The sequence below is a fragment of the Cavia porcellus genome, unplaced genomic scaffold (genome assembly GCF_034190915.1).
Source record: "Cavia porcellus strain 051 isolate PalLab524CR breed Dunkin Hartley unplaced genomic scaffold, mCavPor4.1 scaffold_25, whole genome shotgun sequence".
NCBI classification, from domain to species: Eukaryota; Metazoa; Chordata; class Mammalia; order Rodentia; family Caviidae; genus Cavia; species Cavia porcellus.
The window spans coordinates 8,742,758-8,767,456 of NW_026947508.1; the positions used below are offsets into that span (position 1 = coordinate 8,742,758).

Here is a 24,699-nt window from a genome sequence, read left to right on the forward strand (position 1 = left end):
GCCAGGTGCTCCTCCCAGCAGTGCTCAGCCCAAATGTGACTAAAATGTGAACCCTTCCATAAAACTCATTCAAAAAATATTTCTTAGTGTTTTACAATATAATTATAAATCCTAGTTAACTTGTCTTTTTGTCCTGTAAGTTGTGCTTCCTCCATCTTTAAAAAGCAGTAGTATCTTGGGGGCTGGGGATTTAGCTCAGCGGCACAAGCACCTGCCTTGCAAGCAGGTGGTCGTGAGTTCGATCCCCGGTACCGATAAAAATGAAAAAGACAAAAAAAAAAAAAAAAAAAAAAAGCAGTAATATCGGTGGGGAGCATATCTCAACTTCAAAGTAGATGACTTGCAATGTGACCTGATGGACGGTGAGAACAAACATCCTAGATCACCTGTCTTGAAGACACCTCTTCAAATGTACTCAACTCTGGCTCTCGTGTCTCTTGTTTCTCTGAGCACCCATGCTCAGCTCTGTAGTGTGTCCCATATCTCTAATAAGCTCTTCTTGTGTCTTTTGTACTGATGCATCCTGAAAGTTCTTTTTGTGCATCAGGTCAATGAACCTGAAAATTTATTCTACAAACAAGATGGAGTCAGTTCTTTATTTCAGCCTCAGACCCAACCAGATGACATTTCCAGGAAGAGCAGGTAGAGCTTCCTCCTCCCTTACTGCTCTTGGTACCTTCTGGTGGGTGTGCCCTGGGAGAGTGAACATGTGGGTGCTCACATCCTGGGCACAGTTGTTCCCTAACATGTCACACTCCAAAGAATCCTGAGAGGCTTCTTTTGTCAGCCTATTGCCCTTATCGCTGGCCCCTCTCTCCCACTCCACTGATCTTACACCTGCTTAATCTCACAATAGTGGCAGGGAGGCACCTCGTCAATTGGCAGGAACCTGTCAGAATGCCAGCATTTTACAGCTGCAAAGGACCCAATGAGATTATTAAGATATGTGCTCATAGGGAATGAGAGTCTTCCAAAGATTTATGGCTTATTGGTAAAGGAAGGAGAAGCTGACATTGCTGTAAACCAGGCAAGGCATGACTCAGATGATAACTTTTTTGCAAGTCCATCTTTAGCATTCCCAGATCCATGTCAGGATTAACAGTGTCAGGCTCTGGGCTGTCTGCTGGGTTCCTGGGCTGCACAGGCACGGCTGAACACAAAGGCACATGTGAACCACACTGGCACCCACCTTTCTGCAGGCATCCCAGTTCCATGCCAATGCTCTGGCTGCTCACCCTCACCATTAGTGTGTGCTGAAGACAGAAAAGCACTTGAACAGAAACAAGGCACAGTGAGAACCCCAGAGGGCAATACCTATGTGTTTGTGTGGTGGTGGGGTGGGGGAAGTTAGCTTAGTTCTCATACTTCAGAGTATTAGTTAGCTTTTGTTGAACACGTTAAGCCCTATTACAAACCTTGAACCAGAGCTTAACATACAGCCTGCTTAAAATTAAAAAGCCTCTAATTCCAATGCAAATACAATTGAAAGCTCATTCCTGAGAATTCTGTTCCAAAACCTGTTCTGTGCTGGGTACTGGCACAATACTGCCCTCACATGGTTGCATCACCTCTGTCAGCTCTGCTTCCTAGTGACTCCTCTCTGTTCATAGGCATATGCTGTCTGTTCTCCAAACTGCCCTTGGTAGCAGGGTTACCATTACCCACAGAGGACTCTCTTCAGGGAATGTTCCTTTGGGGAGGTCTACCAATCATATTTTTATTCCTTTGTATTTATCCATTTATTTTTTTTTACTGGCAATACTTGAAACTAAAATCAGAGCCTTTGCAACATTGGCAGTCAGGTCTTTTCATTTTTTATTTTGAGACCAAATCTCATTAAATTGCCCATGTGGAATTAGAATTTGTAATACCCCTGCCTCAGGCTCCCCAGTACTGGAATTAAAGGCTTGTACTAACACACCCAGCTTTAAATTTGTTTTTATTTATTTATTTTATTTAAAGAAAAAAAAACAGAAAAAGGGTAGAAATAATACATAATTTCAAAAAAATGAACAGTAAGAAATCACTAGTTGATAATTACATATTGTCCTCTTACAAATAGTTGTTCAAGTTACAAAAGTGAAGCATACAAAGTGGACATTCAAACAGTGAAATTGCTAATAGTTCTGTTCAACTATCCAAAGAAAACTTAGTAATATGGTCATCAATCAACATCCATGCAGTTATATCTTTAGAGCACTTTTTCCCCTCTCCTTTTTACAGTAGCAATTATATATTTTGGGTTTATTATTCTTTCGTTTCTTACTACCTTTTACCCTAGAGACACAATGTGGTATTTATTAATATGATTCTTGTTTACATCACTAATGAGGATAGCCTGAAGTTGGCTCCATTTGCCTATGAAAGCTTCATGATCATCTGTTTTTATTGCTGAGTAATATCCCATTGCATAAAAATACCACATCTTTTTCATCCACTCTGTGGTTGATGGGCATCTTGGTTGTTTCCCAGGTTTAGCTATTACAAATTGTGCTGTTATGAACATGGGTACACATATATCACTGTGATATGACCTTGTTAGTTTTTCTGGGAAAATACCTAGGAACAGAATAGCTGGGTTGAATGGGACTTCCAATCCTAGTCTTCTGAGAAATCTGCATACTGATATCCATAGTGGATGCAACAGTCTATACTCCCACCAACAGTGGAGAAGTTCCTTTTTCCCCGCAGCCTCACCAACATTTGTTATTAGTTGATTTCTTGATGGCAACCATTTTCTCTGGAGATGAAATCTCAGTGCTGTTTTAATTTGCATTTCTTGAATGACTAGTGATGGTGAACATTTCTTCATGTATTTATTTGCCATTTGTATATCTTGATCTGAGAACTTTGTGTTCATCTCAGATGCCCATTTTTGGAGAGGGTCTTTCAATTTGGGATCTTGATGTTTTTCAATTCTTTATATGTTCTGGAAATAAGTCCTTTGTCTGAGGGGTTGCTGGCTATAATTCTTTCCCTTTCTGTGGTTTTTCTTTTCAGTCTGTTGATGATTTCTTTTGAAGTACAGAAACTTTGCAGTAATATGAGATACCCATTTTTGAAGTGTTTCCTGCGCAGTTTGTGTTTTCTTCATGAATTCTCTACCTGCTCCGAAGTCTCCAAGACTTCTACCTACCTTGTCTCCAGCAGATTTAGTGTTTCCGCTGTAATATTTATATCTTTGGTCCATTTAGACATTAGTTTTGTGCATGGTGATAGACATGGATCTAATTTCAGTCTTTGGCATGGGGAGAGCCAATTTTTCCAACACCATTTATTAAAGAGGATATCCTTCCAGGGAATTGTAACATTGGCTGTCAGGTCTTTTCATTTTGCTTGTAAAATATCAGGTGCTTGTAAACTGCTTGTAAAGTATCAGGTGGCTGAATGTCTTTGTAGTTGTACTTGCATCTTCTTACCTGTTCCATTGATCCTCAGGTCTATTTCTTTGCCAGTATCATGCTGATTTTGTCACTGTGGTTTTGTAGTATAGTTTGAAGTCAGGCCTTCTGCCTTACCTTTGTTGCCCATAATTGACTTTTGTTATTCTAGGTTTCTTCTGTTTTTAAATGAATTTTAGGAGTGTTTTCTCTAGATATGTGAGGTGTGTTAATGGTATTTTGATTGGGATTGTGTTAAATTTGCATAACAGTTTGGGGAGTATGGCCATTTTCATAATGTTGGTTCTTCATAGCCAAGAGCAAGGAATATCCTTCCATTTTCTAATATCCTTTTCAATATCTTTTTTTTTGCTTAGCATAATTTTCAGCATGTAGGCCTTTTATATTCTTAGTTAGGTTGATTCCTAAGTATTTCATTTTTTTTAAGATGCTATTGTGAAAGGCGATAGTTCATAATTTCTCTTTCGGTGACTTTTTTGTTTGCATACAGGAATTCTATTGATTTTTGAGCATTTACTTTGTAGCCAGCTAAACTGCTGTATTTGTTTATTCCTTTTAGTAGGCTATTAAATGGAGTTTTTTGGATCTTCTTTATGAAGTATCATGCCATCTGCAAAAAGTGACAATTTAACTTCTTCCTTTCTTATCCTTATTCCTGTTATTTCTCTCTCTTGTCTGATTGCTCTGGCTAGTGTTTTCAGAACTATATTGAATAGGAGTGGACAACCTTGTCTTGTTCCTGATTTTAAAGTGAAAGCTTTCAGTTTTTGTACATTTAGTATAATGTTGGCTGTTGGTTTGTCATAGATGGCCTTTATAATATTGAGGTAGACATCGTGTATTCTGAATTTCTACAGGGTTTTTATCATGAACACATGTTGGACTTTATGGAAAGCTTTTACTGCATCTATTGAGATGACCATGTGGTTTTCGTTTTTGGCTCTGGTGATGTGGTGTATTACATTTATTGATTTGCATATGTTAAACTATCCCTGCATTCCTCAGATGAATCCCACTTGGTTATGATGTATAATCTTCTTGATGATTTGCTGCATTCTATTCGCCTGTATTTTATTGAGAATCTTGCATCAATGTTCATTAGTGAGATTGGCCTATAGTTTTGCTTCTTGGTTGAGTCTTTCTCTGGTTTTGGTATGAGAGTAATACTTGCCTCCAGGAATGATTTAGGGAGGATTTCTTCCTTTTTAATTTCATTGAAGAATTTAAGGCGTACTGGCATCAAATCTTCTCTAAATTTCTTGTAGAATTCAGCGGTGAATCTATCAGGACCTAGGCTTTACTTTGTTGGTAAGTTTTTAATTACATTTTCAATTTCAATAGCTGATATTGGGTTATTCAAAATTGCTATCTTCTTGACTGAGCTTTGAAAGTTCATGTTTTTAGTTCATGTTTCCTCTGTGTTTTCCACTCTATGTGAGTAGAGATTTCCAAAGTAGGTATTTATGATCTTTTGAATTTTCATGAGATCTATAGTAATTTCCCCCCCTCAGTCCTTATTGCTTGAATTTGGGTTTTTTCTTTCTTTTTCTTTATAAGGTTAGTTAGAGTTTTGTCAGTTTTGCTCATTCTCTCAAAAAACAGCTCTTTGATTCATTAATTCTTTGTACTTTTTTTAGTTTCAATTGCACTGATTTCTGCTCTAATCTTTAAAATTTCTTCTCTTTTATGAGCTTTGGGTTTAACTGGCTCTTCTCTTTCTAGAAGCTTGAGATGAAGCATTAGTTTGTTTATTTGTGCTCATTCTTTTTTTTTGATGTTTATTGCTATATGTTTCCCTCTTTTATACATATATATTTCCCTCCTAAGACCACTTTCATTGCACCCCACAGATTGCAATATGTTGTTTCTACATTTTCATTGAATTGTAGGTATTGATTTGTGTACTCTTTAATTTCATCTGTAGCCCACTGATTGTTCAAAAGGTTGTTATTTAAATTTTGTTTTTATGCAGATTTCATAATTTCTTTTGCCATTAATTTCCAATTTCAATGAGCTATGGTCACATATTGGGCATGGGATAATTTCAATACCTTTGCAGTTACTTAAGAATGTTTTATGGGATAATATATGGTCTATTTTTGAGACTGTCCCATGAGCTGCTGAGAAGAATGTGTATTGTGATGTGGTTCGGTGAACACTCTGTAAACATCTACTAAGTCCAGTTGCTTGCAGGTATGATTCAGTTCTATTATTTCTTTGCTGACTTTTTGTCTAGTTGATCTATCTCTTTGTGACAATGGGCTGTTAAGGTCCCTCTTATAATTATGTTCTTGTGTATTTGGCTTTTCATGTCCCTGAGCATTGGTCTTACATACTTGAATGCTCCTGCATTTTGTGCGTATATATTTATAATGTTAGTTCTTCCTCTTAAATTTTTCCACTAACGACTATGTACTGATCTTCTTTATCTCTTTTAATCATTTTAGGTTGGAAGTTCACGTTGTCTGCAAATAGAATAGTTATCGCTGCTTTTCTCTAGGTTCTTGCTGCATGAAATACTGTTTTGATTCTTTGACTTTTAATCTATGAGTTTCCTTTTGGGTCAGATGTGTTTCTTGTGCACAACATATTGTGAGATCGTGTTTCTTGATCCATTCTGCCAATCTATTTCTTTTGATAGGTGAATTGAGGCCATTTACATTTATGGATATCACTGATATGTATTGGCTTGACTTTGACAGTTGTTTGTTTTCTGCTTTTTTTCCCATTTCTTAATTGCTTGTCCTACCTGGTGATTTCTTTCTGTTGTTGTTCTGGGGAATGTGGCCATTTTTATCTCTAGCTAGTATGTCTTTTAATACTCTTTGTAGTGTTGGTTTGGTGGACCAGACTTTCTTACCTTGTTCTTTGTCATGGAAGTATCTTGTTTCTCCATTAAATTTGAATGAAAGTTTTTTTGAGTACATCAGTCTGGGTTGAAAGTTGTTTTCTTTTAGGGCTTGAAATATCTTATTCCAAACTCAACTTGACTTGAGGGTTTGTGCTGAAAAGTCTGCTGGGATTCCAATGAGCTTTCCGTGACTGAGGAGTTGCATTTTTTCTCTAACAGCTTTTAGTATTCTGTTTTTATGCTGTATATCTGGGATCTTAATTATATGTCTGGGTGTAGATTTAAGTTGGTTATGACTGTTTGGCATTCTATATGCTTCACGTATGTGCATATCAGATTTTTTCCCATGTTTGGGAAATTTTCTGCTATTACATCTGAGAATATTTTAGTTATGTCATTTGCATTGATTCCTGCATCTTCACTCATGCCTATTAAGCTTATATTGTTTCTCTTGGCAACATCTTGAAGCTGTTGGATTGTCATTTCATGCTGCTTTGCTATTTTAAAAGTTCTATTCTTTCATGATTGCTAATTGTGATTTGTCCTCAAAGTCTGAAATCCTATCCTCAGCTTCATTTAAATGGTTCTGCCAGCTCTGAATAGCAATTTTTGTTTCTTGCATGTCTCTTTGAGTTTCTTTCTTGAATTCTGCTTGTTTTGATATTGTTCATTCAAGGTTTTAATCAGCTTCCCATGCTCCTGTACTTTTTTCTGTATTTCTTCTCTAGCTGTGCTCAGCAACTCCTTCACTAAGGTTGTTATTTCTATCTTTACATGGGAGATTACTTTTAATTTGATTTCCTCTATAGCCTCATGGAGTTGTTTTATTTCACTTGCTATCTTTTCAGAGCTTTTAAATGTGTTACTTTTGAAGTCCTCTATTTCAATGTCTCCTGTACTTGCTCCTAGTGGACTAGATGTTTGAGATTACATTTTGCTTTTTCATTTTGCCATTTTCCCCTTTCAAGTTAACATTTGGTGCTTCAGTCCCACTAGCGTTAACTGTTGGTAGTTTGAATCTCGGGGTCCTAATGTAAGGTTGGTGTTTGTCCAATTGCTGGGTCACTCAATGAAGAGATAGGCCACTCACCTGACTTCCTACTGCAGGGCCTGTTGGGTGAGTCTTATGTTCTTCCTGGGCTGACAAGCCTAATAGTATTGACGTAGGTCAGCTTTTAGTTCCTGCTATTACTTTATCTTCAGATTATTCCAGGTCACCAAATCTCCCTGTCTATAATGTTTGTGTTGGCTGAGGCCCTACTGTGCCCCTATTGTGTGCCTGTGTATCTCATGAGCCCTTTGAATTTTCTCCAAGTTGGGGAAGTCCTTATTGGCACACTCCTTACCCTGTCTGATGCTTTCTGTGTGTACTCTTGCCAGAATCACCAAGGTCTTACAGTTAGTGGGAGGGAGCTTTACTACTGGACCTATTTACCCACTCTATACCTCTGTTTTAGGGGCATACTCACCACACTGAGTGGAGTCTGCTGAAATCTTCTGTTTGGGTGAGGCAGTTACTAAATCTCCCTTCAAGATTGCACAGTTAATTTGCTATAGCCCAAGATTTTGGGAGAAAGGGTGGGAGCTGAAGGTCAACAGCAGTATTAGGTCCAGGAGGTAGGGAGTGTCCTGGAGGAGCCAGCAGATGTCCTGGGTCCAGGCATCCACTGGGCCTGGGCCAAAATCCCAGGGCAGCGTGGTGTTCCTCAGTGTTAACTGGAGTCATACAGGAAGCCTGCAGCTGTGTGGGCCAAAGTCCAAGGGCAACACACATACCCCAGGGCTGGCAGGAGTTACACAGGATGGTCGTGGCAGCCTAGGCCAAAGTCCCAGGGCAGGGACACATTCTTCAATGCCAGCTGGAGTTTCACCTATTTTCAGGTTTTGCGCAGATTTTTCAGAGCTTCCTCGGTGCACTGGGAATCACCTGGCCCACTTTTACTCCCAGGAAGATTGCTGGCCATTGCTTGCCACTTGGAGCACTGAGTGTGGGCCAGTTGGGCCCTTGGGACTCCCTGTGTCCTTTCGTGATTTCAGATGCAGATCATGGTCTTACCACCTGGGAGCCAAGTTCCCAGTTTTCCCCATAGGCTGAAATTCATCCCACGCGCAGTCAGGGTCCCGTACTGGATTCTGGCCCCTGTTTGCTGCTTGAAAGAGGCTGGGTGTGGCCTAGTTAGGCTAATTTTGTTGTTAATTTTCTAAATTTTATGAAGCTTTGATGTCTCAGTGACTTTACTAACCTTGTCATGTCTGAGAGCTAGAGTAGTTCCTAAAGATATTAGGCCATTTGCTTCTCAAGGCATCAGTCATATGCAAACCAGTAATCCCTAAACTTACACCCTAACTATCTCCTTATCTAAGATTTTCTGGCCACTATTTCTTGACTTCTTAAACACCATAGGGCTTACTACTGGAAAACTAGAGATCGCTATACCCTGCAGCCTCTGAAATTATTGAAACTCTGCAACTATATACTTGTTCAAATTTGCCTGGCCTGGCCTGTCAGGGGTCCCTCCCGCCACCTCCTGACTAACCTGTGTTGCATCCTGTGGCCCCGGGTATCAGGTGCAACCTTCTTCATGAGAAGAGGAAGTAATAAATTCTTGTCTCCAAGAAAGTTGTCTGTCTGTCACCTTATCATACCTGATTGTAGCAAAAATCCTGTGCACACAATCAAGATATCAGGGCCATACCCAGAGCCCAAGGAAACAACAGATAAACTCTCCTTTCCTTGTTCCAATGCCCCCAGGCAAAGTGACTCCTTCTGCAGATTTGAAGCTCTGCTGCTCACTTCTCTGACATTGAAAGCACATTGCTCACACCTGGCAGTGTAGGTTTTGGGAACCCCGCTTTTTGTCTGTGCCTGTGCCTGCCATCTCCTTGTTCTTGTAGTCCAAGTTATGTGTGGAACTCCCCCTTGCATTCTGGGTGCAGTATATAATAGAGCCTAGCAGACGTAGATGCCCCTGTCTGTGCCACACAAGAGGCCTAAACAATGGAAACCCATGTTACTCTCCCTTGGAAATCATCCTAGGCCCCTGAGATTCCCTTCCAGGTCAAGATTTCCTTAAGAAAAGCACTGACTCTGGCAAACACCACATAGTTTTCTTCAACCCATAAATAACTGCTTATCCAGGAACTCCCTGCCCTTCTTTCCCACCCTAAGAGCCATAATTCTTCACAAGGGAAAGCAATTCATGGAACAGCTCTGATTCCTCCCACAGTCACTGATTGAAATAAAAGGCAGATGCGAGGCTGGTGTCAGCATCTTTCGCTTGGCTTGGAAACAGGTGTTTGGGTGGATGAGCCTGTAGGCAAATCTAGGGGTATAATTTCAGCTCACAAATTGTTTGTCCTGTGAGTGCCTCTGCCTCTCCTATTCAATCAAATGTCCTTTTATTATTATTTGTCACCGTAGCACATTCTGGATGAAAAGATCTGGCCTATGTAGGGGGAGGGCTGGGGACTGAATTCAGAGAAATGATAACAGCGGGCTGGGACTTGTGTTTGAAGGTGGACTACATCAAAATGGGACCAACACGTCTCCCATTTGGTGGCTTTGGGAATAGCTGCCAGTGACAGGTAATACAGAGAGTCAATAACTTGCTTCTGATTGCACTTTTCACATGCAACCATTCCTAAACCACATCCTAACCACCACCTCATCTAAGGAGATCTCATCTCTAACAAGACAATAGTCCTGTGGCTCTTTGCTAGTTCATGGAGTCTTCCTGTCAATCAGTATCATAGCATCTATCATGTTCCTATCTCCATCCACTGCCAACTGGGTGCCTCACTTTGACTAGTAACATTCTCATTGTGTCTGTCCTTCTAGGGCCTGCCATACAAACACCTGACCACCCACCACCAGGAGCCTGTACAACGCCATCTGATCAGCACATATGATGACCATTACAACCGGCATAATTATAACCCAAGCTTGCCCGCCCTCCGCACATGGAGTAGACAGAAGTTGCTGTGGCTGCCAGAGAAGGCTGATTTTCCTCTTCTTGGTATTCTTATACTTAAGACATCTCTCCTTTGTTGGTCTGTAAGGAGACTATAAATGCATAGGGCTGAGGCGAGCCCACTTCATGCAGAAGACCCAACATGAGGGGCCCTGACCCCAAAGGAGCTGCAGAATGAGGTTATATGGGAATAAATGAGTCTTGTTTTCCACTCAGGGCCACCGTCTACCATTCTTCTTGACACTGAGGTAATATTGTAATGACCCTTCACCTAGATACCATGTGCTTACCTGGTACACAGATGGTGGAGAGCAACGTCCCCACTTTTTGCCCATCAGTCATTGGCTGGATAGATAGAGACACAATAATTCTCAGATGACATTCCTCACATGTTATGGTGCCTGGGACATAGTGATACCAAGCACAGAGAAGTCCTAACATGTAATATGACATTCTAGTGCAGAGGTAGATGGCACCATTCCTGAATAAGATAATTTAAAATCCAGTAAATAAGATAATTTCAAACAGAGAAAGGTGGTATGGAAAGAAATTCAGTAATAAAAAGAGAGCGGGGCGAGATATTTATGAATCTCTTTTAGGTCTGCCAGCCTATGTTCTGACAGAGCAACCTGGGGAAACCTGTAGGGCCCCACCACCCATTCTCATGCCTCTTTTGTACAAAATTCTTCAAAACCCATGACAACCAAATGTGTTTCTCTTGCAGGTCCCCCTACAAACTATGGACTGTATGAGCGACTGAAGCAGAGGTGGCTTGCCTCCAAGCCTGGCCTCAGAGAAAGTATTTATACTTCTTCCTACCCCAGACCACCAGTGTGTGCAATGTCCAGGAAGGAGCACGCCATCCTGGTCCCTCCCCATTGCCTGCACCCTGTCTCACACTTCTGAAACCTACCACTCTACCAGCAGTTCAGCCAGAAACACCTGGAAATTCACAGCATTTCTGGATCTGCCTGACAATAAAAAGGTGCAGAAGAACCCAGGGAATTAGGTCTGCCCCCAGAGGGATCCTGAGAATCATGAGCTGGATTTTATGGTACTATTACCTTCAAACCCCAGGGTTCGTTTCTTTCCTATCTCTGAATTAAAACTTTTCAACATTGCCTCAGGACCATGCACATGCAGAATACAAGCTAACATTGTCCCAGAGAACCAGAAGTTTGATCTCCTCATTTCACGGGAGGGAAAACTGGAGCCAAAATAATAATGGACTCCCTTGTGTTTTCACAAGTAAGTATGAGTCCTCGAGAAGTGTCTCAAGGGAGGGAAAGCTCATCAAAAAACTCCAGGGAAAATGGAAGAGCTGTTGAGAGGTGATAATGAGGCTGGAGGGCAGCTCACCCAGGGTTATTTAGGTTGGGGAGCCAGGCACTGGCTGTGAAGAAGGGAGAACACAGGGCCTTGCCCTGCACCCTCACAGTACTTTGCAAGATCTGTGGAAGGAAGAGCCTGCTGTTGGGTTGCGAATGAGGTTGGTGCTCTACATGAGTTCAGGTGAACAACTTAGGGTGAACTTTTCCACCTTCACCCGGGATAGACTTTGCCCTGACACGGTGGCCAGTTTGGGTTAAGAATGGTCAGTCCATAATCTGGCCGCTTTCGCTTTGAGATTAATTATAGCCCAGGCTTTCCTTGAAGAATTTTTCTCTACCATATGCTTCCACCCCATTTTCTGCATTCACTACAGTAAGCCTAGTATACGGTGCCTACTATAAACTGGTGCTTGCCAGGCAAGGTGGTGCACGCCTGTAATCTCAGCACTTGAGAGGCTAAGGCAGGAGGAAGGCTGCAAGTCTGAGGCCAGCTGGAACTACAAAATGAGTTCAAAGCCAGCCTGAACTGCATAGTGAAACCCTGTCTCAAAAAGACAAAAATCAAACAAACAAACAGAAAATCCAAGCTGGTGCTTAACAGTCAATAGTTGTGTGTGTGTATGACACCACGTCTCTTTTAGGAATCCTATCTGGACCATTGCCATATGACCTGAGTCTCTGTCTCGATATTCCCCATAAACCTCCACTCTAAATGGGCCTCCCTGCCCAAGCCCTGGCCAAGTTTGGTCCCAGAAGCCTTTCTTTTTCTCAAAAGTTCAGTATCCCACACTTTAGACTTACAAAAAAACACCTCTAGTGGCTTTCTCCTATCACCTTCAAGGAGAAAATTACCTCTCCACTTCTCCTTCCTTAGCACCAGCATGTACCCATCATAGCAGGCTCAAAGTGCCCTTGTGTCTGGCAGATCACCTGCTGTGTCTGCCACCAACACCAAACAACCAAGAGACATTTTTATGCTCTAAAGAAAAATTAAAATTATTGGTGGTTGTATTTCTATTAATCTTTTTCATTGTATCACTTTTGGCACCCACTACTGCACATTCTACAAAATGACAGTAAGGAAGGAAAAAGGAAAGAAGGAAAGAAGAAAGACAAGGAGAGAGAACAGGGAAGGAGGGTGGAGGAATAAATTCAAGTTCAATACTTATTGCAGGTTAAGTGCACACTGACATTCAGGACTTGGGCATAAAGGGGACTGATTATCCAGTTTTATCCTGGGAACAAATAAGATGATTCAGTTGAAAGCCAGATTTGTGCCATCTTTCAAATTGCGCACATTCTGTCTTCAGGTTCCCTATTCTAGGGTTACTCGAGCACCACCTCCAGCTCCTTTTTCATTTTTCTACTTTTAGTTTATCTTAATTGATCCATGTTTGCTAAAAATGAAGCTTACATTCATCCTTGGGAGTAGGTGCATGTACTTGACATATCCTTATTCCTTTCTGTTGCTTGTCTCTTTCCACTCATCTCTCTCCTTCCATCCTTCATCACCTGCCCATTTCACCATTTTCCTTATTCCCCCAAGTATCTATTTGAGTATCCTGTCTTCCCTCCTGACTGGAAACAACTGAGGCAATGTTGCTGTGTGATAGGAATTTTTCAGTTCTACTGTAATCTCAGGAACAACCTTCTTAAGATTGTACATCCAGTAAGCCAGCAAGAAGACATGGAATCTGCAGACAGACCATTGAGCCAGTGCCTTACTGGGGATAATGTTAAACTTGAACTTGAGACCTCAGGGAGTGTTGGTTTGAGAGATTTTATTAGAGGACACTATGTACTTCTGCTTCCTACAAAGACCCAGCTGAGCCACAGACTGGGCAAGGTACAAGAGTCCAGGTGATATAAGAGAAAGAAACTTCCAAACTGCTAGATTTCTAGTACAAGTTTGTGTTCCCTAAACTCAAAGAATAACTTTTAGGAATAACAGAGGTTAAGAGCATAATATATTTATTGCGAGAAAGTAAACCTCTGTCTGTTTCCCTGTGGTATCCTTTGCTATAAGAAGGCAATCACTCACTGAATATCTCTGCAAGCAGGGAGGGATCGCATGTTCCTGAGGCACCTCGGCCTGTAGTGAGTGCTCAGCACACTCTGCCCAAATCTCAGACTGTTCCGGACCCCCCAAGCTTCCGGGTGCAGTGAAGTGGAGCAGTGGGTTAGAGGCCACTACATCCGCCTCCCCATCCCGGCTATACTTGGAGGTCTGCTGAGCTCCCGACGTGTGGGCGGGCCTACACTGTCCCCCGAGCCCAGCCGCACCTAGCCATCAGTGTGCAGAGGAGGAGCTGGGCGGATCTGGAGTGCCTGCAGAAGCCCCTTCCTTTGTCTGGAGGACTGAATATTTCTGCAAGCAGGGAGGGATCGCAGGTTCCTGAGACACCTCGGCCTGTGGTGAGTGCTCAGCACACTCTGCCCAAATCTCAGACTGTTCCGGACCCCCCAGGCTTCCAGGTGCAGTGAAGTGGAGCAGTGGGTTAGAGGCCACTACATCCGCCTCCCCATCCTGGCTGCACTTGGAGGTCTGCTGAGCTTCAGACGGGTGGGCGGGCCCACACTATCCCCGAGCCCAGCCTGTTTTGCTGCCACGCCTTCCTTTGTCTGGAGGACTGTGGATATCTCTGCAAGCAGGGAGGGATCACAGGCTCCTGAGGCACCACGGCCTGTGGTGAGTACCCTAACCTGGCTGCGATTGAAGAGTTGTTGAGCTTCCAAGGGGCAGGTGGGTGCACAGTATCCCTGAGGCCCAGCTTGTCTGGAACTGCGGAGTTCTGAACAAGCAGAGGAGGGCCATTGGTTCTGCAGGCCCAATGGCTTGGGGTAGTGTGGTGCCAGAGTCTCAGTAGCTCCAAACATAGAAGGGGATTTTCAACAGATCCTGAGGAAGCTTTCAAATAACACTTGAAACACAGAAATACAGGAAAGTGACAAAACGAAAGACCAAATTACAACCTCAAACCTCCAGCCCATCTCAGGAAACCCTAGGAGGAATGTATTTAGAAGAAAATATATCCCATCCACCTCATATATCAGACACAATAGCTACTGAAATTGACAAGCAACTCCAGGAAGCTTTAAAGAAATTCAAACTCGAAATAATTTCCCAGATAAAAGAAGAAATGATAAAAGAAATGAAAGAGATTCTAAATATATCTAAAGAAAACACAGATAAAAAATTGGAGGAACTAAACAAAAAGAATCCCTAGACGAGCAATATAAGAAACAAACAGAATACATAATGCAGATGCACAGAGATATACAGGAAATAAAAAACTCCACTGAAAGTTGTAAAAACCACCTCAATGAAAGTGAAGATAGAATTTCAGACCTTGAAGACAGGATTGCAGCTAGTGAACAGGAAAGGAAAGATCTTTTAAAAATAACAAGGAATCAGGAAACAATTCAACAACTGCAAGACGATGCAAAGAAGAATAACATAAGAATGATAGGGATTAATGAAAAAGAAGGAGACAACATAAAGGATATCAAGAGATATTTAGAGAAGTAATAGCTGAAAATTTCCCAAGCATGAGATCAGAAACTGACATCAGGATCAGTGAAGCATATAAAACTCCAAATAGTCAGAACCAAAATAAAACTACACCCAGACATATAATAATCACCATCCCAGAAATCCAACACGAGAATAGATTATTAAAAGCTGTCAGAGAGAAAAGACAGATCACTTATAAAGGAAAACCTATCAGAATCACAGCAGACTTCTCATCACAAACAATAAAGTCAAGAAGAGCATGGAGTGAAGTATTCCAGATCCTAAAGCAAAATGATTTCCAACCTAGACTGATATATCCTGCAAAACTATCATTCAAAATAGATGGTGAAATACGATACTTCCATGACAAAGAACAGCTGAAGAACTTGATGAACACCAAACCAACCCTGCAAGAAATACTGAAAAACAGTTTAGATACACAAAGGAAAAAAACCACTAAGCAAAGCAAATAATTAAACAGAACAGAAAGATAAAGATGCAACAGCAGAGAGATAACATTCCTACAATTAACCAGCATTTAACAGTAATAACCATTAATGTAAATGGTCTCAATGCACCAATCAAAAGAAATAGACTAGCAGAATGGATCAAGAAACAAAATCCAACCATATGTTGTTTACAGGAAACCCATCTAACCCAGAAGGATACCCACAGACTGAAAATCAAAGGATGGAAAACAATTCTTCATGCAGCAGGAATCCAAAAAAAGGCAGGAGTAGCCATTCTGTTTGCAGAAAACATGAACTTTAAACCAACAATGACCATAAAGGACAAAGAAGGTCACTACATACACGTAAGGAGAAAACTCCAAGAGGAAGAGATGACTATCTTAAATATATACGCACCAAACTCCAGAGCACCCAGTTATATAAAACAATTATTAACAGAAATGAAAACTCAAATTATCAGTAACACAATTGTAACAGGAGACCTTAATACGCCATTGACACCAAGGGACAGATCAACCAGAGAGAAAATGAGCAAAGAAATAACAGAACTGAATCATACCTGTGAACAAATGGGTTTGATAGACATATACAGAATGTTCCACCCAACAACATCAGAATACACATTCTTCTCAGCAGTACATGGATCATTTTCTAAAATAGACCATATATTAGCTCACAGAACATATTTAAACAAGTGCAAAAGAGCTGAAATCATCCCTTGCATGTCATCGGATCACAGCGCTATGAAATTAGAAATTAATGATAAAAGATACTGCAAAAATCCCACAAACACATGGAAACTGAATAACACACTCTTGAGTAATCAGTGGGTCACAGAAGAAATTAAAGAAGAAATTAAACAATACCTAAATGAAAATGAAAATGCAGATACAACTTACAGGAATCTGTGGGATGCAATGAAAGCCGTCCTGAGAGGAAAATTTATTGCACTGAGTTCCCACATCAGGAAAACAGAACGAATACAAATAAATAACTTGATGCTACACCTCAAACAGCTAGAAAAAGAAGAGCAAGTCAAGCCCAAAGCCAAAAGAAGAGAGGAAATTATAAAAATCAGAGCAGAAATCAATGCAATAGAGACTAAGAAAACAATCCAAAGAATCAACGAATCAAAGAGTTGGTTCGTTGAAAGAATAAATATAATCGATAAGCCCCTAGCCAACCTTATTAAAAAAAAGGGAAGAAAAAGCTCAAATTCATGCAATAAGAAATGGAAAAGGAGAAGTTACTACAGACCCAATAGAAATACAGAAGATCATCAACACCTATTTCGAAAACCTCTACTCTCAAAAGTTTGATAACACAGAAGAAATAGACAGTTTCTTAGAAGCATATGAAGTGTCAAAGCTAGATCAAGAGGATATAAAACTGTTGAATAACCCAATCTCTGTTACTGAAATTGAAAATGTAATTAAGTCCTTACCCACCAAGAAGAGCCCAGGCCCAGATGGATTCACTGCAGAATTCTACAAGAAATACAAAGAAGACCTAATGCTGACACTCCTCAAACTATTCAATGAAATTGAAAGGGAAGCAATCCTTCCTATCCTAAGTCATTCCTGGAAGCAAATATTACTCTAGTACCAAAACCTGAGAAAGACCCAACTAAAAAAGAGAACTATAGACCGATCTCCCTAATGAACACAGATGCAAAAATCCTCAATAAAATATTGGCAAATAGGATCCAGCAAATCATCAAGAAGATTATACACCATGACCAAGTGGGATTCATCCCAGGAATGCAAGGATGCTTCAACATACGTAAATCAATAAATGTAATCCACCATATCAATAAAGCCAAAAATAAGAATCACATGATCATTTCTATAGATGCAGAAAAAGCCTTCGATAAGGTCCAACATTTATTCATGATAAATACTTTACAGAAAATTGGAATAGATGGTCTTTACCTCAATATAATAAAGGCCATTTATGACAAACCAACAGCCAGCATCATACTAAATGGCCAAAAATTGAAAGCCTTTACTTTAAAATCAGGCACAAGACAAGGATGTCCTTTATCACCACTCCTATTTAATATAGTACTGGAAGTACTAGCCAGAGCAATTAGGCAAGAAAGAGAAACAAAAGGGGTAAAGATAGGAAAAGAAGAAGTTAAATTATCATTGTTTGCAGATGACATGTTACTCTACATAGAAGACCCCCTAAACTCCATTGAAAGACTCTTAGATACAATAAATAAATTCAGTAATGTGGCTGGATACAAAATCAATACTCAGAAATCAATAGCATTCCTATACACAAACAACAAAATCACAGAGAGGGAAATAAGAGAAACTGGACTATTCACATTAGCAAGCAAAAAATGAAATATTTAGGAATTACTCTCACGAAAGAAGTGAAAGACTTATACAGTGAAAACTATAATACACTGAAAAAAAGAAATTGAAGATGATCTCAGAAAATGGAAAGACATCCCTTGCTCATGGATAGGAAGAAAAACATTGTGAAGATGGCCATTCTCCCAAAACTGTTATACAGATTCAATGCAATCCCAATAGAAATACCATCAACATACCTTATAGATCTAGAGAAATCACTCCTAAATTTCATCTGGAACCAGAAGAGACCTAGAATAGCAAAGGCAATTCTAAGCAGCAAAGACAAAGCAGGAGGCATCACAATCCCTGACTTGAAATTATACTACAAAGCAACAGTATTAAAATCAACATGGTATTGGAATCAAAACAGAGCTGAAGATCAATGGAATAGATTAGAAGATACAACCACAACTACAAACACACTCAACCACCTTATCTTTGATAAAGGAGCCAAGCAGGTTCACTGGAAGAACGACAGTCTCTTTAATAAATGGTGCTGGAAAAACTGGCTCTCCATTTGCCGAAAACTAAAGCTAGACCCATGTCTATCACCATGTACTAAATTAAAATCTAAATGGGTGAAAGATCTGAATATTAAAACAGAAACACTAAATCTATTGGAAGACAAATTGGGTAGAAACCTTGGAGACATAGGAGTAGGTAGAGAATTCATGAACAGGACTCAAACCGCACGGGAAATACTTCCCAGAATCAATAACTGGGACCACTTCTTATTAAAAAGTTTCTGCATGTCAAAAGAAATCTCCAGCATAGTGAAAAGAAAACCCACAAACTGGAAAAAGATTTTAGTGAACTCTCTCTCAGACAAGGGACTCTTGTCTAAAACATATAAAGAATTAAAAAAACTCAGACCTCCAAAATTTAAAGATACAATCCTAAAATGGGCATCTGAGATGAATACGCACTTCTCAGATGAAGAAATGCAAATGGCAAATAAATACATGAAAAAATGCTCATCATCATTGGTCATTAGAGAAATGCAAATTAAAATCACACTGAGACACCATCTCACTCCTGAAAGAATGGCCAGGATCAAGAAAACCGACAACAAATGCTGGAGAGGCTGTGGGGAAAAAGGAACTCTCCTGCATTGTTGGTGGGAGTGTAGACTGGTACAGCCTTTGTGGAGGTCTGTCTGGAGATTTCTCAAAAAGTTGGGATTGGAAATCCCATTTATCCCAGCTATTCCACTTCTAGGCATATTCCCAGAAGAACTGAAAGCATCATACCACAGTGATATATGTGCACCTATGTTTATAGCAGCACAATTTGTAATTGCCAGATCTTGGAAACAACCCAAGTGTCCATAAACTGAGGAATGGATAAAAAAGTTGTGGTATTTCTATACAATGGAGTATTATTCAGCTATAAAGAAGGATCACATTGAGATATTTATCAATAAATGGGCGCAGCTTGAGACCATACTCATAAGTGAAATAAATCAATCTCGCATGTGTGAATACCGAATAGTTTCCCTAATGTAAATAATGATTCAAATATATAAAAATATGTGGTAATCATGATTCCCCATTATGTGGCCTTGAAGCCTTATAAAATTTTCACTTATTAATTATAAAGGCTTTATTCTGGGCTTCTTGATATGGAAATATTTGAAGCTATAGTATATGAAGTTTTATCCAAATATTTCAAGGAAAAAGACAGATACTATGGTAACTACTATTAAATCGGGTTATTTGGTGGTGAAGCACTAGTTTGCTGAAACAGTCATGCTTTGACCTCTATTGTTATATTGTTATGTCCTGTTTTAACTCAATCTCTCCCTTATTCTTTAAAAAATTATTTAGTTATTTCTTATGTTTATTTTAATTAAGGGGAAAAATTTTAAAAATTAGGATATATAATAGTAACTCTTTTTGATTTCCTATTAACTTGTTTTGAAGTCCTGTAATACTCCCACGATCTTGTTTTGACTGATTGGACTCTGTTCCATTCTGTGCGATAGTATCAAGTTTGGGGGTATAGGCAACTACTTTGAAGGCAATAAGATTCACTAAGATGCCCATTCTGGTTTGACTATTGTCTCCTTTGGAAGTCCTGTAATGTTTACAATGCCTCAGTTTTATTGGTCTTGTTCTCTACTGTTTTGTCCAACTTTATAATATCTAATGAGATAGACAATTCTTTTTAAGGAAACAAGAGACAAGGTTGATAACCATTTTTGATAACCTTGTACTCTGTTCTACATCATGTGCTATGTCTATCCTTGGTTTTGACTGACAGCTTTGTTTTGCCATATTTGACTTTATTATCTCCCCCCCCCCCAAAAAAAGTAATAAGAACTAAGGAGTAATAAAGTCCAAAATGTGTAAATTTTGTTGTAAAAAAGAGAGGGAGGAAAAAAAAAAAAGAGCTCTAACGGATATAACAGCAAGTATGTTTAGGGGTGTTAAATAGCTGACTATATTAATGTTTTTGGATCATTGAACACAGTTGTTTGCAGTCTCTCTGTTTGAATGTCCACTTTGTATTCTTTGATACTGTGATTTGAGCAACTATTTCCAAGATGATAATATGTAATCTATTAACAGGTGATTTCTTACTGTTATGTTTTTTTTTTTTTTGTAGTTCTGTATTATGTGTAACCTTACACCGCTTTGTTTTGTTTTGTGTTTTTCTCTTTTTCCTCTTAAATAAAATTAAAAAAAAAAAAAGAAGGCACTCACTGTTGAAACTATCGCTACAGCTTATATATAGATGTTCCCCCAGAGCTACATGCAGTCATAGATGGGGTTTTTTGAGGTGGTTCAATCTAGACTGTGTCCTGCTGGGAACAAGGATGTGCTGCTGGGACTGATTCACTGGTGTTAGGATTAAGGGAATGTGTAACTAGGTGTGGCAATGCACATGTGTAATCGCAACACTCTGGGAGTTTGAGGCAGGAGGTTGAAACATTTGATCCAACATAAAAAAAATTTTAAAAGGACATAGGGCAGGGTGATAACTCAGAGGCGCAGCACCTCCCTGGCAAGTATGAAGTTTTGAGTCTGATCCTTCGTTTAAAAAAAAAAAAAAGCTGGTAAAACTCAATGCTAAAGTCTTGGTTCAATCCTTAGTATTACTACTACCAAAACAAACAAACAAACAAACAAACAAAAAAAGCCTGAGACATGATTGTGAGTGCTCAGGGTAGATCCCTGAGTCCTTTCAGCAAACTTGCACTCAGACAAAGGGATCCAGGTTTTCCTGTGAAACCCAAGAAGAGTCACTCTCCAGTATTCACAGGTTCCCTCTGGATCCCCCAAAGTAGCAGGGAAGTTCTTTTTGTGTGTGTGCTCTACCATGCTCACTGAAATAGCTGGATAGACTTTGAGGTAAATTCCTTGATTTCTGATAATTCCAATAGAAGGGACGCCCAACACAGTGGCCCTGCTGGGCCATTATTAATTCATAAAACAATTGCTTGGGAGTTACAAAACTGTTCTCAGCAAATTCCATTTTAACCCAATCTTACTTGAAGTGCATTTGTACCAAGAATAGCAATGTGAAGAAAGGAATTTTCTGGAAGAACACCAAAATGGAGAGCTTTCACCAAAGGGGCTTAGTGTTTGGGGTCAGTGATACCCAAGTTTGTGAGACCCAATCTAAATTGAATGACAATAAAGGAGTTTTGGGGGAATAGCATAGGTTAGGGTAGGGCAGAATAGGGTCTCCTTTTCATTGTGTCCTGAAAATGTCAAAGAATTGATGTAGAACAGGGTCATTCCTCAACTTAGTATTTTAGATGGTTAAGCATAGCATTTGAATGCTATGGGGGGAAGCATTGATTTGAGTTTACTGTGCTTCATTTGGAAAAAGAAAAGTGCTATTGTATGTCTGATGGTGACTCCTGGTCCAACTCTATCTGCAAGTTCAGGTCTAAGAGGGCTCCCGAACCTAAGTGTGTGACTATTGTCAGCTGAGACCAGATGATGAAACACTAAATCCACTGGGAATGACTGTCACCCCTGAAATGCCCCTGTCAGAAGGAAGTTGGTCTGGAAGAAAAGATCTGCTACTGTGGCTGCCACTGCAACAGGCTCACAGGTCTCTGATGCACATTTTTTTCTTCAACATTCCTGAGGGCTCCTAGCTTCTTCTATCTGTGGTTCTTAGACATGGAAAACTGTGACTCCCCAGATGTGGCCAGTAACACTGGCCCCTCAGCTCAGCTCACATACTTGGACTTCATCCTCTCAAGCCAGTTCACTGAATTGATGCCATCTGAACCACCCTCTCCCTTCTAGGGCACCAATGACCAGGTCCTCCATGCCCTCAGGGAGTATTGGTTTGAGAGATTTTTATTAGGATTTTGTAGGGGCTATTTGGTTTTCAAATTCCATCTATATACATAAAATTTTTACAATCATACATTGATCCCTCAAGAACAAAACAAAAAACAAAACAAAACAAAACCATGCCCTATGTATTTAAACTGTGGTGAGATTTTTCACATGGTCCCATGAAGAATGCCCTGTCCTAACTGCATGGCCTCCATGTTTCCTTCTCATAGATTTGGCCTGACTCCACTCAAAGAACTCATCACCCAAAATCATTCAAGGTTTTTGTGGTTTTGGTATTTGAGATTAAACCTATTGCTTCTACACAGAGCTACACCCCCAGCCATTTATTTATTCATTTATTTGTGTTGAACATCGAACTCAGAGCCTTTGAAATAAATTACATCCCTTTTTAATTTTAAATGCTGAGCCAGGTTGTCACCCAGTTGCTAAGTGCCCCACATTGAGCTCCACCTTATGATCTTCCTACCTCAGCGTTCTAGAGGGCTGGGATTGGTGGAGATGTGTACCATTATACCCCAACTCAGTTTTCATTTTGAGATAGGGTCGTGACAATTCTCCAAACTGCCTAGCTGGAAATTTGCCTCTATTTCCAGATCTTTTGTTTGTTTGTTTGTTTTGAGAAAAGACCTAAGTCACCAAATTCCCTAGGCTTAGTTGAAGTTTTTCCCCATTTGGCCTCAGGCTCCAAGACAGCTAGAATTATAGAAGCATCCATCATTAGGCATACTCCTTTGCCTTTCAAATGTTTAATTTGTATTTGTTAAAATTATTAACCACAGATTTTGTGGCTTTATGTGTGGGTCAATTCCGGTATCTAAGAGATGTATGTGGGAATCTGCATCTCACAGTTAGCACTGCTCATCTTAACTGTAAAATGCTGTATGATGCTGTTACATGGTTTTCACAACTGCTTATAAAAAAGAACTTTTTTTGTTCACCCAGGAGTGGTGGATGAAATAGGCAGTGATCTGGAAGTGAAGGGTTAGAGGGAGAAATTAATTATTTTTCAGGAATCTTGGAAATTGAAATGAGCTGATGATCTTGTCTAACTTGCGTTAATGGGACTGATTGTAATGATTGTAATGAAAGAGGAGACAGCAGCATCAACTTGGGTCTCAGATTTCAGGTCTATGTCAAAGACACAGCAAGAAGGCAGCAAATTTGAGTGGGTAACAATGTAAAGTTTTGCCTGACTGGATTCTGTCGTAACCACACATGCTCAAATTCACTGAAGGAAAACCGAGTCAATCATCTGGACTTGACTTGCTGGTGATGGAACTGATCAGGTTATGTCACATGACCAAGACCATACAACAAACTGAGGCCAGGCAGCAGAGGGGAAAAAGAGAAGGAGCAAAAATGATTATTGTGATCCCTATCCAGTTCTTCCACCTTCTCCCTCCCTAGGAGTTTCAGTCCCTTTCTGTTCCATACCCTTGCCATCTATCTCCTGGTTCACACCCTCTACTCTCCAGCCTTCACTTGCAACTCAAATACCCAAGCCCATGGTGAGTCATTGACCCTTGGTGGACAAGGAGTATGCATTGCAGAGATGCTAGTGTGAGAGGGTGTCTGAGGACTGGGGTGCAGTAGGATGATGGGCCCCACCAAGAACTAGAAAGTTGGGTGTCAATGAGTAGTTTGCTTATTTATTTCTGCAGTATGGCCTAGTGGGACCAGTCTATGCTGGGAAGATGAGGTGGAATAGAGAATAACAGTGCAGCCAAATTCTTACAAACAGCAGTGGACAAGGAAGAAGGGACAGGAATGAGCAATATCCCAGAAACATGGTTGTTTAGTGACCTGGACAGGAACCCCACTGTTTTCTCTGAGTTTCTCTGAGTTTCTTCTTCATTCAAGGTGGAGACAATAGCTATTACTGTTAGACAATATGTAGAGAGGGTCCAGATCCATGTTGATTCATCCCAGCGAGTCAGAAGTAGTTTTATGGTGGGGCAGTAGATAACCTCAGTGAGCCTGTGCCTTCATTGTCCCTGAAGTTCAGGTTAATTTCTGACCATGGGGTTGAAACTACAGTTTTCATCTGGCAGCAGTTATGCACCTTCTGCAGGCTCAAATTCAGCTGGGAGCTGCTAAATGAAGCCAACATTTGTTCTAAGTTCTGAACTTGGTTGGCCCTTCTCCAAGTGCTCCCAGAATGGCCAAATCCATGCTACTCACAAGCCAGTGCAGTCTGGACCACCCGTTCCTCTTTGTACTGCCGCATCTCTCTCTTGGAGGCCTCTGGCGTTGCCAGCAGTCACCCAGTCACTGGGTGTCCACAGGTTTGCACCACTCCTCCCATGCAGAAGTCCTAACTGAGGCAGATGGCACCACCTACTACCCCCTCCTTCTCAGCTGGTTTCTCTCTTTGCTCTCCCTGTGGCTTTCAATTCTCACTTCACATCCTTCCGGGGTCCATGGCACTCACTTCCCTTCTCATCTTCCTTGAGCTTCTGTATTTCAGTGTCTAGGC

The 24,699-nt window shown here is 40.4% G+C and overlaps 1 protein-coding gene across 2 annotated transcripts in view; it reads left to right on the forward strand.

Annotated features, from left to right (window-relative positions):
* Nucleotides 1-12,656, forward strand: part of LOC100720528 (cilia- and flagella-associated protein 107-like) — a 28,014-nt gene extending 15,358 nt beyond the window's left edge. Inside the window, exons 3-4 of one of the 2 annotated variants that reach the window (XM_063235208.1) lie at nucleotides 10,091-10,268; nucleotides 10,948-12,656. In XM_063235208.1, coding sequence (XP_063091278.1) covers nucleotides 10,091-10,268; nucleotides 10,948-11,129 — 360 coding nt within the window. In that variant the 3' untranslated portion in view covers nucleotides 11,130-12,656. The remainder of the gene's footprint in view (nucleotides 1-10,090; nucleotides 10,269-10,947) is intronic. The other variant, XM_003471193.4, reaches the window with a different exon arrangement.
* Nucleotides 12,657-24,699: the final 12,043 nt, after the last annotated feature.